The sequence below is a fragment of the Typopeltis vanoorti genome, chromosome 6, assembly GCF_054136105.1.
Source record: "Typopeltis vanoorti isolate ZY-2024b chromosome 6, IOZ_Tvanoo_1.0, whole genome shotgun sequence".
Taxonomy (NCBI): Eukaryota; Metazoa; Arthropoda; class Arachnida; order Uropygi; family Thelyphonidae; genus Typopeltis; species Typopeltis vanoorti.
In genome coordinates, this window is record NC_143554.1 from 120,687,945 (window position 1) to 120,701,377 (window position 13,433).

General features: G+C 32.7%; 1 protein-coding gene across 2 annotated transcripts in view; it reads right to left on the bottom strand.

Moving 5' to 3' along the window:
• Window positions 1-8,708: 8,708 nt before the first annotated feature.
• Window positions 8,709-13,433, bottom strand: part of LOC150105875 (uncharacterized) — a 46,837-nt gene continuing 42,112 nt past the window's right edge. For both annotated transcript variants that reach the window (XM_090393642.1, XM_090393641.1), the window contains 3 exons: window positions 12,746-12,797; window positions 10,707-10,781; window positions 8,709-9,189 (listed from right to left, as the gene is read on the bottom strand). In XM_090393642.1, the coding sequence (XP_090249768.1) occupies window positions 9,001-9,189; window positions 10,707-10,781; window positions 12,746-12,797 (316 nt within the window). In that variant the 3' untranslated portion in view covers window positions 8,709-9,000. The remainder of the gene's footprint in view (window positions 9,190-10,706; window positions 10,782-12,745; window positions 12,798-13,433) is intronic.

A 13,433-nucleotide genomic window follows, 5' to 3' on the forward strand; every position in this document is an offset into this window, starting at 1 on the left:
GTTATATGGTGTCAAAGGGCATTATATCAAGCAATACTTAATCTTTATTCGAGTTGTAAGTCAGCAGTTAGAATTGAAGGAAGTACAGGAAGATGGTTTAATGTTAAATCTGGTGTGAGACAAGGATGTACATTATCCCCTCTGTTATTCATTATCTATATGGATCACATTATGAAGGAAAGTGGTATTAAATCTATATCAAAATTGGAGATGTTAATGTCAGCTCTTTGCTTTGTGCGGATTATGTTATACTTCTAAATAAATCCGCTACAAGTCTGCAAGATTCTCTGACTAAATTGAATAGCGGTTGTAATAGACATGGTATGAAGGTCAGCAATAAAAAGACAAAGACAATGAAAATAGGCAGAATCATTGAAAATGTCCACTGTGTTGTGAATGGACAACCTGTGGAACAAGTAAAACATTTCAGCTACTTAGGCACAATTTTTACTGAAGATGGTAAATTAAATATAGAAATAGACAACAGAATCAGCAAAGCTGGTATGGTGGGAAGTCAATTGAATAAATTCATATGGAATAAGAGAGAAATTAGTCGGAACACTAAATTAGCTGTATACAAGACAGTGTTCAAACCTGTTTTAACTAATGGATCTGAGAGCTGGGTCAGAAGTAAAGAACTTGACCAAAGACTAGAGACCGCATATATGAGAGTCCTGAGAAAGATTAGAGGCGTGAACAGATGGCATCAATGGCAACATCATATTAAAAATGAAGATATTAGGAAAGAACTTGACATTGTCAGCATCCAGGAATGCATTAGCAGAGCTAATCTCAGGTGGTATGGTCACTTAAATAGAATGGGAGAGGAAAGATTAGCAAAACAAGTGTTCTCTGCCAGGTTGGCAGGAAAACGACCCAGAGGAAGACCAAGATATAGGTGGATTGATACGGTACAAAGTGCCTTAGACGATAGAAATATAAGATCTGATAATGTTGGAGTCTTGACAAGTAACAGACTGATTTGGAGGAAAATTGTAGATAGGAAGTTAGTAATGATGTAATTTTTTCATGTAGTACTGTCATATATACTGTATATATATATATATATATATATATAAAGGTTTAAATATAAAAACAAGACTAGTTTCGACATGTAACAGCCTTCATAAAAGAAAAAACACTAAAACACTGAAGCTTAAATAAACTATGAACATCATAGAGAGTCTCTATACATAATTGACACTAAATCGTTGTGGTTGTATTGTGGTATTATAAATTTATATATATATATATATATATATATATTTATTTATTTATTTATTTATTGACGACATCAGGCAGTGTATAACATCAGATGTGCAATTGTTTGCCGATGATGCTAAGATAGGCAAGGCAATCAGGGATGCTACTAATATTCAGCAATTTTAAAATGATTTCAATAGACTGGAAATTTGGGCAAACGAAAATAGCTATGATTTAATGTCAGTAAGTGTAAAGTTATGCACTTTGGCGTTATTGTATCCAGCGCCGTATTATATTAGCGGGGTTATCGTTCGTTTGTTTCTTTGTAGCTATACTGCAGATCTACAAAGTATCTCTGACACAATCACGAGGAAACTTTCTAATTTTGTGTACGTGTGTGTTTTCGTTGATAACTTGTATTTGAAGCAATGAACCGCAGAGGTAAGGTATCTTGGTATATTGGTGGTTAAGAATTTAAAGTTCAAATGTCACATAGCAAAAGTATCAACTACAACACAGATTAGAACTGCGATGTTGAAGCGAACCTTGTCATATAAGGATAAGAAATTCATTTTGTCTCTTTATAAGGCTTTGATAAGACAACACCTGGATTATTGGGCGTAGATTTTCTCTCCCGGGTTCCAAGGGTACAAAGAAGCTGGGTAAAGGGTGCAAAGAAGAGTTACAAAGATTATATCCAGATTATAGGATTTAAATTATAAGACAGATTGCGGGTATATCTGGATTGCACACTGGTTAACAGGAGAAAGAGCGGTGATATGACAGTGGTCTATAAACCTTTGAACGCTTGCTATAGGTTTTCAAATGATGAAATTTTTCGTTATATTGAAGGTGAATGGGGGAATCCATGGAGGTTAAATTTGTTCACAGTGAAGAAAAGGGATAAGAGCTAGGTTTTTCTCTCAGGGAGTAGTGGGTGGGTCGAATAATTGCCCTTAGATGTGAATGAATTTAAGGGAAGGTTATGACAGCTAGTTTGGGTGATTTATAGCCTCCCTCGATGATCTCTCAAATAATAATAATAATAATAATAATAATAATAATAATAATTCAATGGATGATAATTTAAACTTTGATGCTCTGTTCATATGTGCAAAAGATATTAGTGAACCAAAATACACTAAATTACAAGAAAGAAAATTCCTTCATGTTTGATGATATAAAAGAAGATATTTTAAAAATTAAAGGAAAGAAGAAAAATAAAATATTAGAATTAGTTAAAAATTTTAAGAAAGAAACATTATTTAGTTCAGATCTAAAGGATTGTATTACAGTAGATGGCGTAGATCCTTCAAAACGTTAGTTATATTTATGGCTGTGTTTAGACAAAGAGGTCAAACTGAAATCGAAAAGGTTTTTTTTTTTAGTGGAAATAAGAAAAACGCTTCTATTCCTCATCTATCACATCCTGTTATTCAACATTAATTAACATTAGAAAAAACCGTAATTACTTTATAAAGTTTTTAAACGTCAACCTTGAGAAAGTAAAGAGATTATAAGAGAAATGAAGGTAGTTTAAATATAGATCCATTTAAAATTCAAAAGCCTTATGATTTCTGCACGGTAGATTTAATAAATCCACAAATGAGATATAGACATAACTTGGATCCTTTTTCAACTTAATAAACGGGAGGGTACGTGAAGAAAAAAATATATGTTTATCGAAAGGGTTTTAATTTCTATAAAAGCATTAGTATATCGTCATCAGTAGGTAAATTTATATTTAGTGCATCAGGTTTATCAGTTTTTACATTTATTCCTTTATTGCATTATCTTCAGGAGCTGGGGTCATTGAAGTTATTGATAAATCTTTAAATATATCAGAAAGTAAAGAAGAATATATAAATAAGCTTATAAATTTTATAAGCAGTTATTAAATTTAATAATAGATAATTCGATTTCAGAACAAGATGGCTATATTAAAGTAGATTTTGTAAGTAATTTAATGTATTTTCCTCTGGAAAATATACAAAACAAACACGGCTAAAATGATATAAATAACCAGGCTAAGCTTTTCATCTTATGAAAATGGTTTTTAAAAATACACTGATAAATCCTAATAACGACGGTTTAGATGTTAAATGTTTAAAGTGTAAAAAGAAGAGTAAAATATGGTATTGGATTAATTAATAAAAATTAATAAAATAATAAATAATTTACGATATGAAATTCACTTACCAGGGCATAATTTTGCAGAACCTGAAACTCAATATTTATGCGGTTTAACTGGATTAAATGATGATTTAACATATCAAGATTGGAGTAGACCAATTGATAAAGATGATTAAATTGCTTATAAACATGATGTTTGCTATCTAAATATCCAAATATAAAAGAGAGTTGAAGAAAGGTTAATCTGGCAAGAAATATTTACAACTTCAGAAGTATTGAACACTGATCTTATTACTTATAAAATAAAGGATCTGAAGAACGAAGAAATAAAAGGAACATTTTATGAAATAATTAATTAAATAACACAAGAAGGATGAAGTATATACAATTCAAAAAAATTATTAGAACGAAAGTAATATATAGTTAGTTAAATGGCTAAGATATCCTGATTAATTTAATAGTTGGGTTGATAAGAAAGCTTTACTTACAGCTCAAATCGATGTTACGGATCAACTAATTAACATCCAAAATGATAAAATATTTTATAATTCTCTAGAAGACAGGGAGACAACATGACAATACCAATAGCACTCCTTTTTAGTAAGGAACATTGTCAAATATGAGTTACATAATTTTTTTTCAGAACATTTGATTGGCATGAACCGACGAATGGTATGGACTGACTCCCGAATGACATGCATAGCATGACATCAGAGAATATTTGGAACACTCTTCCGTTTTTCAAGGGAAAACGACCGGAAGTTTTGTGACGAGCTTGGCACTCATTCAACTTAGTGATTCCTTCAGAGAAGAAGCTGTTGGTATGAAAAAAGCAACTGTTCAAATTAGGAAGTAAATGATTTGTGCTGTTTAATAAAATATCATTTTAATAAATGGCTAAAAGATACTGAATATTTTAATGCTACAAAACTGTGTAAAGAAGCAGGTGGAAGATTTAAACGCTGGCTTGAAAATAATTCTAAAGAATTAATAAAATGTTATGAAAATAGTGTTGGCCACCATAAAATGATCAAATGCATGAAATAAGAGAGCGAAGTGAAAAGAATATTATTAATGGATCCTATGTTCCTGAAGATATGATAACAAATATGGCATGTTGAGTCACCTGAATTTTACATGAAGGTAAAAAATACAGTAACTGATTATTATATTAATGAGTTTATTAATAAATAACTCATTAATATGAAGAAAACTAAATAAGAATATGACCATGCATTTGATGACTAATTATGGTCATACCTTGAAGAATTAAAAGCAGATATTAAACGAGTAGCTTCTTTTAAAAAGTATTTATAAAAATAATTCTATATAAGCGTTATATATTTGTTATATATTTGCTAGCTAAAATGTGTCAGAAAATTTAAACTTTCTATATTTAATCTTTGTTATTTAAAGAGGAATGTATTTTTCCATAGGAAAATGAGTTGTTCAATTTTCGTCATTTTTGATCATGTTCATATACCATCTTACCGGCCATTATGGATCAAATACGCATCCTCATACGCTTCGTGTCCATCATATATTTCAATGTAATCACATGTGGTATTATAATTTTAATATGCACTTTGCATCCATGACAACCTTGACGTCTTGGCCGGTAGCGTGGTTATAAATTGACGTGTTGTTATAAATTTTGTGATTTTTGGGCGTTTCCCTGTAAGTGGAACGCCCAAAAAACTAGAACGGTTCTTCCCAAACTTATGGATATATAGGCCCCTTTGGAAAAATTAAAATATTTCACGGTCTCCATCGGAAAAAAAATCGTAATACAGACATGTATTATTATAATATTTATTGTATTACACAACGAATATTGCATTATTACAAAACATACACAGCGAATATTGCAAAAATCAAATATAAATATTATATTTTTATCATCTTAAATATACATTTGACATGCCACACTTAGTCTTAAAACATTTTAAATTTGTTTTCATCATTTCAGGACCCCCATCAACAAAACTAACTGCTGCCAAGGGGGCCGCGGCCCATAGTTTGGGAAGCGCCACACTTCTTCTGGTTCCCATCTGCCATACGGCCGGGGGAGGGTAGCTATATGCTACCATTCTAGGGAGAGATGATTATGAGCAAGGTGGTTTCACGTTGCCTTCCTTGCCGTAAGTATTTATGACTGTAACTTGTGTGTTCACGGGGCCGGTTTGCCTGCTTGCGGGATGAAAAACCCCAGATAAACTGGCGGAAAAAACCCTGCTGCCGACGCCCAAGACTGGCTAACTTGGCTATGGCTGAGGAAGATCCTTAAGCTCCTCACGTCGTGGACGGGAATGGAACCTAGGACACTCCTTCCACAGGCATATGGTTGCGAAGCGCAAAGCCACTAGGCTAACCGCGCGGACTAAGCGCCACACTAGAATATACAATTTACAGTACTCATGACGTTAAAGAACTTCGTTGCAATATCGTTCACCAGTCATAGTCCCTTTTCCCAGTACTTGTAGCTCGGCGTGTCCGTTAAGCATAATGCCCCCCTACGTTTTCATAAAAATTCATCGATAAACAGTTTATCGAATTCAATTCATCAAAAGACAGTTTAACGAATTGTCGAAATTTGGCAATTCGTCGAATAGGCATTCATCGAACTTCAAATTGCCGAAAATGCAATTCATCGAAAACTCAATTCACCGAAACGTTTTCGATGAATTCTTTCATAATTCATCAAAGATTCATTTTTCTAGCAAATGATTATTTAAAAGTGTTCGGTAACAATATTTAACGTTACTAAAGATACAGACAACACATGGAAGTAGTCATTGAAGCGTAATAATTATTTTGTTGCATTTTAGAACATTTTAAGTGTTATTCCCCCTCATTCTCCTCAAACTAATAATTGGTGGGATAGAAATGGGAATAATTATAGAACAATATGGTTTCGCTATTGTGCAGACAGCGATTTATCTGTAGAGAAGAAATTTCGTTTTACCAAATTGTGTCAAAATAACACTACTCAGACTGAAATGAAAACTTTAATATACATCTTAAATGTCAAATTTCATTTAATTTCATCCACTCACAGCGGAATTGCTAATATCATTTCGAAACTTCTTTACGAAAATGTTATGATAAAAGTGATCCAGTTGGAACTAAAACTGAACTGTGTAGACAGCTTCTTGTACCGACAACTTATGCGAAGTCTGCTAAGTCAGAGAGTCATTGTAACACATGATTTCGACACGTTGTTTTTTGTAGCCCAGAATATAGCTGTAATGAAACCTGGAACGGTTCAACAATTTTTTATAAAAGTTTCAAATATCGAACCTGAGTAAAATTCATCCAATAATAATTGCTGTACTGACGTTCAATATTACTACTAGTTATCAACAACTGGTCGAGTCAGTGGATTTCTGAATATCATTAATTTTGTCTTAACTGAGTTTAGGTGTATGGAGTTTTTCGTGAGCCAGTCTGTGATCAGATTTATGTCACGTTGCATATTTGTTTGGGCTATTCTTGCGTTATTATGGATGGATATTATAGCTGTGTCGTCTGGGTATTCGAAGATCTTACCTTTGAGAAGTAGTTGATTAATAGTGCGTGTAAATCTTAATAGAGTTGGGGAGAGTACAGCTCCCTGTGGCACTCCACAGGTTACTGGTCGCTCTTTACTTCGGTTTGACCCGATACGTGTGATATGCTTTCTATTTTTCAGGTAGTTTGTAAACCACCTGTGCAGAAGCCCATCTATTCCACCATGCCTCAGCTTTTCTAACAAGGTTTGATGTGTAAGTGTATCAAATAGTAGCAAATAAGTATTTTTTTAAAATAATAATAATAATTTTTTAAATTACATATGATACATACATTATGTACATTTGATTACATGTGACATATACATTACATACATTTGATTACATATGATACATACATTACATGTATTTCTTTACGTGATACGTACATTACATGCGTCTGATTACATAGGGTACATACTTTTTTTTTTTAATAATCTTGGATGAGATATAATTTCTCAGCTTTCATCTCCGAAGCTTACTTGTAAGCTTATCTGAGGATGACACCAAGTTATTATTTATTGGTTTATTTGCTGTGTTGGGAAGCTACGAAATGAAATCTATGTTTAATAGGCTTGATTTCCACGGCAGTCGTTGACTGAGAAATTCGCACGCACACACACTTACAATAATTTGGAATGCGTCGCTGAACTGGAAGCCTGAACGAATATATTGTGTTTCATTAAGTTTGTATGGTATTATTGGGTGCGTATTTCTTGTTCATAATATGTCCTTAGAGCTCTTTTTACGCTATTGTAGATTTTAAGGTTTCTGTATTCAAAAGGTAATTTTTTTATCATGTCTGGGATGTAGAAGTTTCGTGTGGCCTTTCCCTTGTGATTATTGTATTTATATGTGATATAATTAGTTGTCTGATGTCTTGTTATACGGTATGTATTTCTGACTGTCCTGTAGTTGGCATCGAAATAATCTTTTAGCAAAGCTGCATAGTGACATAAGTGTTTTGCTGTCAGTATTTTGTGTTCTGACATTGCTGTGTATATAAAGTCTTTATTTTCTCTTTGTTCCCAAAAGATCAGTTTTATCATTTTGTACTGTAACGACATTAGTCCGAATAAAAACAACAGTTTTTATTCAGATTAATAAAATAAACAACAGTCAAAACAATGGACCTTTTGTTCACTGCCAAAGAAGATAGAGTCGGTTCCATCGGCAGGAAAGGTCGTGTCATCAGTGTTTTGGGATGCTAAAGTCATTTTTTTAAATTAATTATCTTGAAAATGATAAACCAATAACTGGGAAATATTATTCCGATCTTATAACCGGACCAGACGAAAAAATTCGTGAGAAACTACCCGATTTGCAGAAGAAAAAAATCATCTTTCTTCAGGAAAATGCACCTGCCCAGAAAGGTGTTTTGGCAATGGAAAAATTAAGGGATCTGCACTAAAAATTGTTGGAACATCCACCATATTTTCTCGATTTAGCTCTCTCAGAATTCTATCTCTTCCCAAAACTAAAACTCTGAATCGATGGTGGGCGTTTTTCTTCGAATCAAGAGGTTGATTGTAGCTGTAGAGGAGTATTTTGCAGATCTTACTGAGAATCACTATAGTGCCAGAGTAATGGCGTTGAACCATTGCTGGAATAAATGGGTTATACTTAAGGGAGATTATTTGAAAAATAAAAATAATTTTGAAATTATAAATTCGTTTTTCATTATTAGGCCAAGAACTTTTCACTTTTCTGATTAGAATATTTTTACGATACAATACGATTCAAAGTTTATTATTATTGTAATCACGTACACATATTTATAAATATACCATTGAAATATTACTAACACATTTTCTGTGGGTTTTTACATTTATTTATGACTGATTATTTTGCCATAGGAAAATAAAAATATTCTTCTTATATATACAAATAGATAAAATACATTATCACATGTGAATTTTTACAACATTTTTTACGTGTAGCCAAGGGCGATAGCCATACTTGTTATTAGAAAATTAAATTAACTCCATACAGTTAATTTAATTTTCACTGCGAAATCCAGTGACTATATCTGCGAGGGCTTACAAAACATGGTATATATTTCTACAACTCTAAGTCCATTTCTTCTTTCTTCTGGTTATGCGGAAATTATATTGATTTAATCAGCTGACACGCTCACAAGTGAATTCGAAATATCTTCTTCTGATTTAAGGTTTCCTCTTCTAAATCTACTGCACCATGCAATTCCAACCAAAATTAACGTTTCTATGAAATCGTACAATGCAACCAAAGACACTCCCATCCATATTCCAATGTAGCCTCCGATTATACTCAACAACTCTACTGGCTAAAAAGATAAACAGAAATTTAATTAATTAATTAAAACAGTTATCTTCAAATATTAAACACAATTAGAAATACAGTAAAGCATAATGTGAAAATAATGAAAACATTTCACCTCTCGTACCTTAGTAAATTGTGTCATTCATTCCAGATTTTAAATGTTTGTTTGATAACTTCGTTCATCATAAAGTTATTACAAATATCTTGAGTACCAAATAACACAGTTAAGAATCAAAAGTGCTCCAAACATTAGTCCACTAATAAACTTCCGAATTCATAAACCCATTATTGGTGGTTAAAATGGTCTGATTTCAATCCATGAAGGTAATTTCTGAAAGCAATTTTTGAACAGAATTAAAAGAGAAATATTATAGAAATATTCTCCTCAATGAAACAGAACACAAACGGCGTAAATGGTTAAAATCTGCATTTCGTTTCCATTTCCACATTTTATGCATTGCATCACTGGAGTCAAAATAATTTGACGCTATCAATTTGACACGAATAAATTAAACAAATAAACTGCGTACAGTGAATTTTAATAGGTTATTTGAGAAATATTAAGAAATTTAGCTCTAACTTTTGGGTTTTCTCTTTTATTAAGTTGAAGAAAATGCATGTTAAAAAGGCTTCCCCTGAACCGCTTCGCATTTCCTGATGGTTGCCTACAATCGGGAAAAGTACGAAAAGTACATTTACTTCGTGCAACTATTTGGAACATCTCTATTCCTTTTATCAATAATTAGTTTACGAATAACATTTGTACACGTTTTGAAAAAAGTTTATAATCATAATTATTCTACATTCGTAATTGTAAATCAGTTTGTGGTGGAGGTCAGTTCGCTTCGTATCAAATTAACTGTGACCAGAGAATGTAAGGCTATCAGATATACGAAGTACATTTTATTCTCTCACGCTTTACACAAGAAATAGTTGCAGATCTATTAATTATAATTATATACATCAAAAGATAAAAAAATATCGCTTCAATATATAAGCTCACAAATATCTTCTTGCTGTTAATTGAATCAACAACACTCATTAAGCACATAATTTAATATTGCAAAGAAGAATTCAGTATTTTAAGTTAAGGGATAAATAAGTTCATGTCGCCGAATTGAAGCCTTTGACTCTTCATATAATCAGTATTTTATATTATTCATCGTTTTCCTAAATTGCAACGAGCATTTTAAAATCTGTCCAAATAATAAAGAAATATATTTTTCAACTATCGGGGAAGTGCAACTAATCCCAATGTCCACAAATTATACACTGGCAACCTAAGTATGAATAGGAAATACATACCTTTTCTTCTAGCGGATGGGAGTGTTTGTAATTTTATAGTTTAGCGATGAGTATACATGAGAAAATGAAAGCAGTAACAAAATGTTTACGTGAATTTCAGCAGGTGTTGACAATTAAAATTAACACGAAATAGCACAGGAACTTTAACTACTCTATTAAATGGTGTATCGTGTTTTAGTTTTATATAAATATATATATGTTTAAAAATACATTTACCTGATATTTCGGAGTATAGGAATGTTCCACCACATTTCGGTCGAAATGAAAACTAAATTTTACACAGTCAGCACACTGAAATTTTAATAACATGTCCGTTTAGCCATGCAGAAAAATAATAAATTAACATTGAATAAACTAATTAATAAAATGATATGTTTACTGCGCTTCTAAGTTGAATATCCAACCTCTTCACCTGAAGTGAAAAAAGGAAGAAAGCCAAATGCCACTACAAAATTCTTTAAGACTGAAAGTCGCTCTGCTTAAATACGATTGTATGTGGAATATTATAAAATTAAAGTATTTAACACGATATGTCCTGCGGAAGAAAACTAAAACGAAAGAAAATTTAGAAAGAGCTGTTTTTGTTTCCTTTTTTTAAGAATTCTTCTTCGGTTCTGCACCATCATAAATCTACCGATTTGGCTAAATACTCGTACGTAATGGAAAAGGTGTTTTACCTTTTTCTCAGTACTTGGTTCAAATTTAACATTTGAAATGTTTTTTCTTTCTTTCTTTTTTTTGATAAATTATTTAAGGCAGATATTTTAATTTCACTTTTTTGTTTCAAAACACTTTTATTCCTACCAATACTCTATAGCTACTGCTGCAGTAGCCATGGATTAGCAGCCTAGGTTAGCAACATAGATTAGCAGCAGATTATCAGCAGCAGCTGCAATATTAGTTGCTGTTTTGATATTTATATCTTCCACAGTTTGGTTTAGATTATCATATCGTAATCGTTGACTATTTCGTTTAGAATAACAATAGCTTTATGAAAGTTTCGTTAGACCTAGGTTCTAGTCTAGTCGCTGACTGGAAGAACTTTTTCTAAGCCTATCTTCGACCGGTTCCCGAGTTAGTCGATCTCTGGCAGAGGCAAGTGGGTTTTTCGCCCCGTAAACTCAAGAAAATCGACCGTAGTACCCACATTATTTCAGACAGTGACATATCTTGTTAGGGTTAGGTACCAAGAGATGGCAACACTTGTTTGCCAGCCTCTTCTTCGGTGGCTGCTATAATTAGTGATTGACATGGGCCAGCTATCTCTGATTGGCTACCGCTGGAGACTGAATTGCCCACTCAGTCTCCAAAAGTTAGATAGGGTATAAAGGCCTCGCCTACTCCTATTAAGCAATAAAAGGTTGATTGGTTGATTTGATTTTTGATTTGAAGTTTATCTCCATAATCTGAAATTCCTTCTGGTTAATAGCAAAGCGAAGAATATATAAATTGGCATTTTAAAGTTGATGGTTTTTTATTCCATTTTGTTATGACAGCATTGAAATATGTTAAACCGAACTTCGCATAGGGGCTTTCCTGATACATCTTGGTTAATTTCTCTCGCAGAGAAAAGTGACCTAACCTTAGCTATCGGAACTGTCAGATTTGTAAAAGGAATTATTTTCTTCTGGTCTAATTAAACAGCGCTATAATGGAATTAATTCATTCTCCTCTTCGTCCAGGAGTGGGATTAGGTGAAGGTGCTATAGACAAAGGCGATCGGAGGGCTGCCTTTACTAAAAGTCAGCTCATGCTATCAAAGTATCAAGCTTTCAAAGAGAGAGAGAGAGAGAGAGAGAGAGAGAGAGAGAGAGAGAGAGAGAGAGAGAGAGTGTCTGCTGAAGGCAAGCCATATCGTAAGAGTTTTAATATGTGTGAAACAGCATGAGTTCTCTTATTAAAATCCTAAGTTTCCTGGAGAACAATCCTGCTGGACATACCATAGGTCGACTGTATACAGAAAGGCTGAAGAAAACGTTTAAAAAAAACCTCAACTATTTGGTGACTGGAATCGAAACAATAAGTGTATTACATATGCAGTCTCCACTATAGAATTAGCGTTATTTCTACATGTTTATACAGGTCGTTGGTGTTAAATGATATCATTGAAATATTTTCAAAAATAAACAAAAATGTATTTAAGGTTATATATTCTAACCACAAATAAATGAAAATAATATAAAAGAAAAACATGATAGAATAATGTTTTGGTAGAATGCTTCCTACTTAAACATTCGATATTCTATTATACTTACAGGATCGAAATCTGGTTCAACATTCACTACTTTAAAGTGATACTTGATGGTCCTGAAATACGGAGAATCGAAATTATAATGAAAAGTCTATGCATGAATGTACATGCAATTATATAAACAGTACAATAATACCCTGGCATACGAGCTTCGCTTTACGATGATCCCCTGGTACGAAGATTATCAGTTATGACCACGTCCATTTATAACACACTCATATGACGCTATGAAGGTATTAGCTACATGATTCTCTGGTAAAAAACACATGCCCATGCGTAACTCGTTTGTTTATGATGTTACTCGCCAGATCTCTCTCTCTCTCTCTCTCTCTCTCTCTCCCGTGTGTGTGTGTGTGTGTGTGTGTGTGTGTGTGTGTGTGTGTGTGTGGTGTGAGTTTCGGTGTTTCATTGTGAATAATAAATTTTATTTTATTTTAAATTACCGCTAGAAACCTTTCTGTGTATCTTTTAGGCTCGGTTATTTGAGCGAGCACGTATCTATACTGTAATATTACTCTGATGATACTAATTTAAATTCCTCCAGTATTGCTTTATAAGGGATAAGGGAACAATTAAAATAATAATGGAATATGTTTATTAATATATCTAAAACGTTGCTGTTTCCTTAAAATTAAAAAAAAAAAAAGCGTATGAGTCAACGTATAAGTTCTAACATTATAATGTATGAAAAA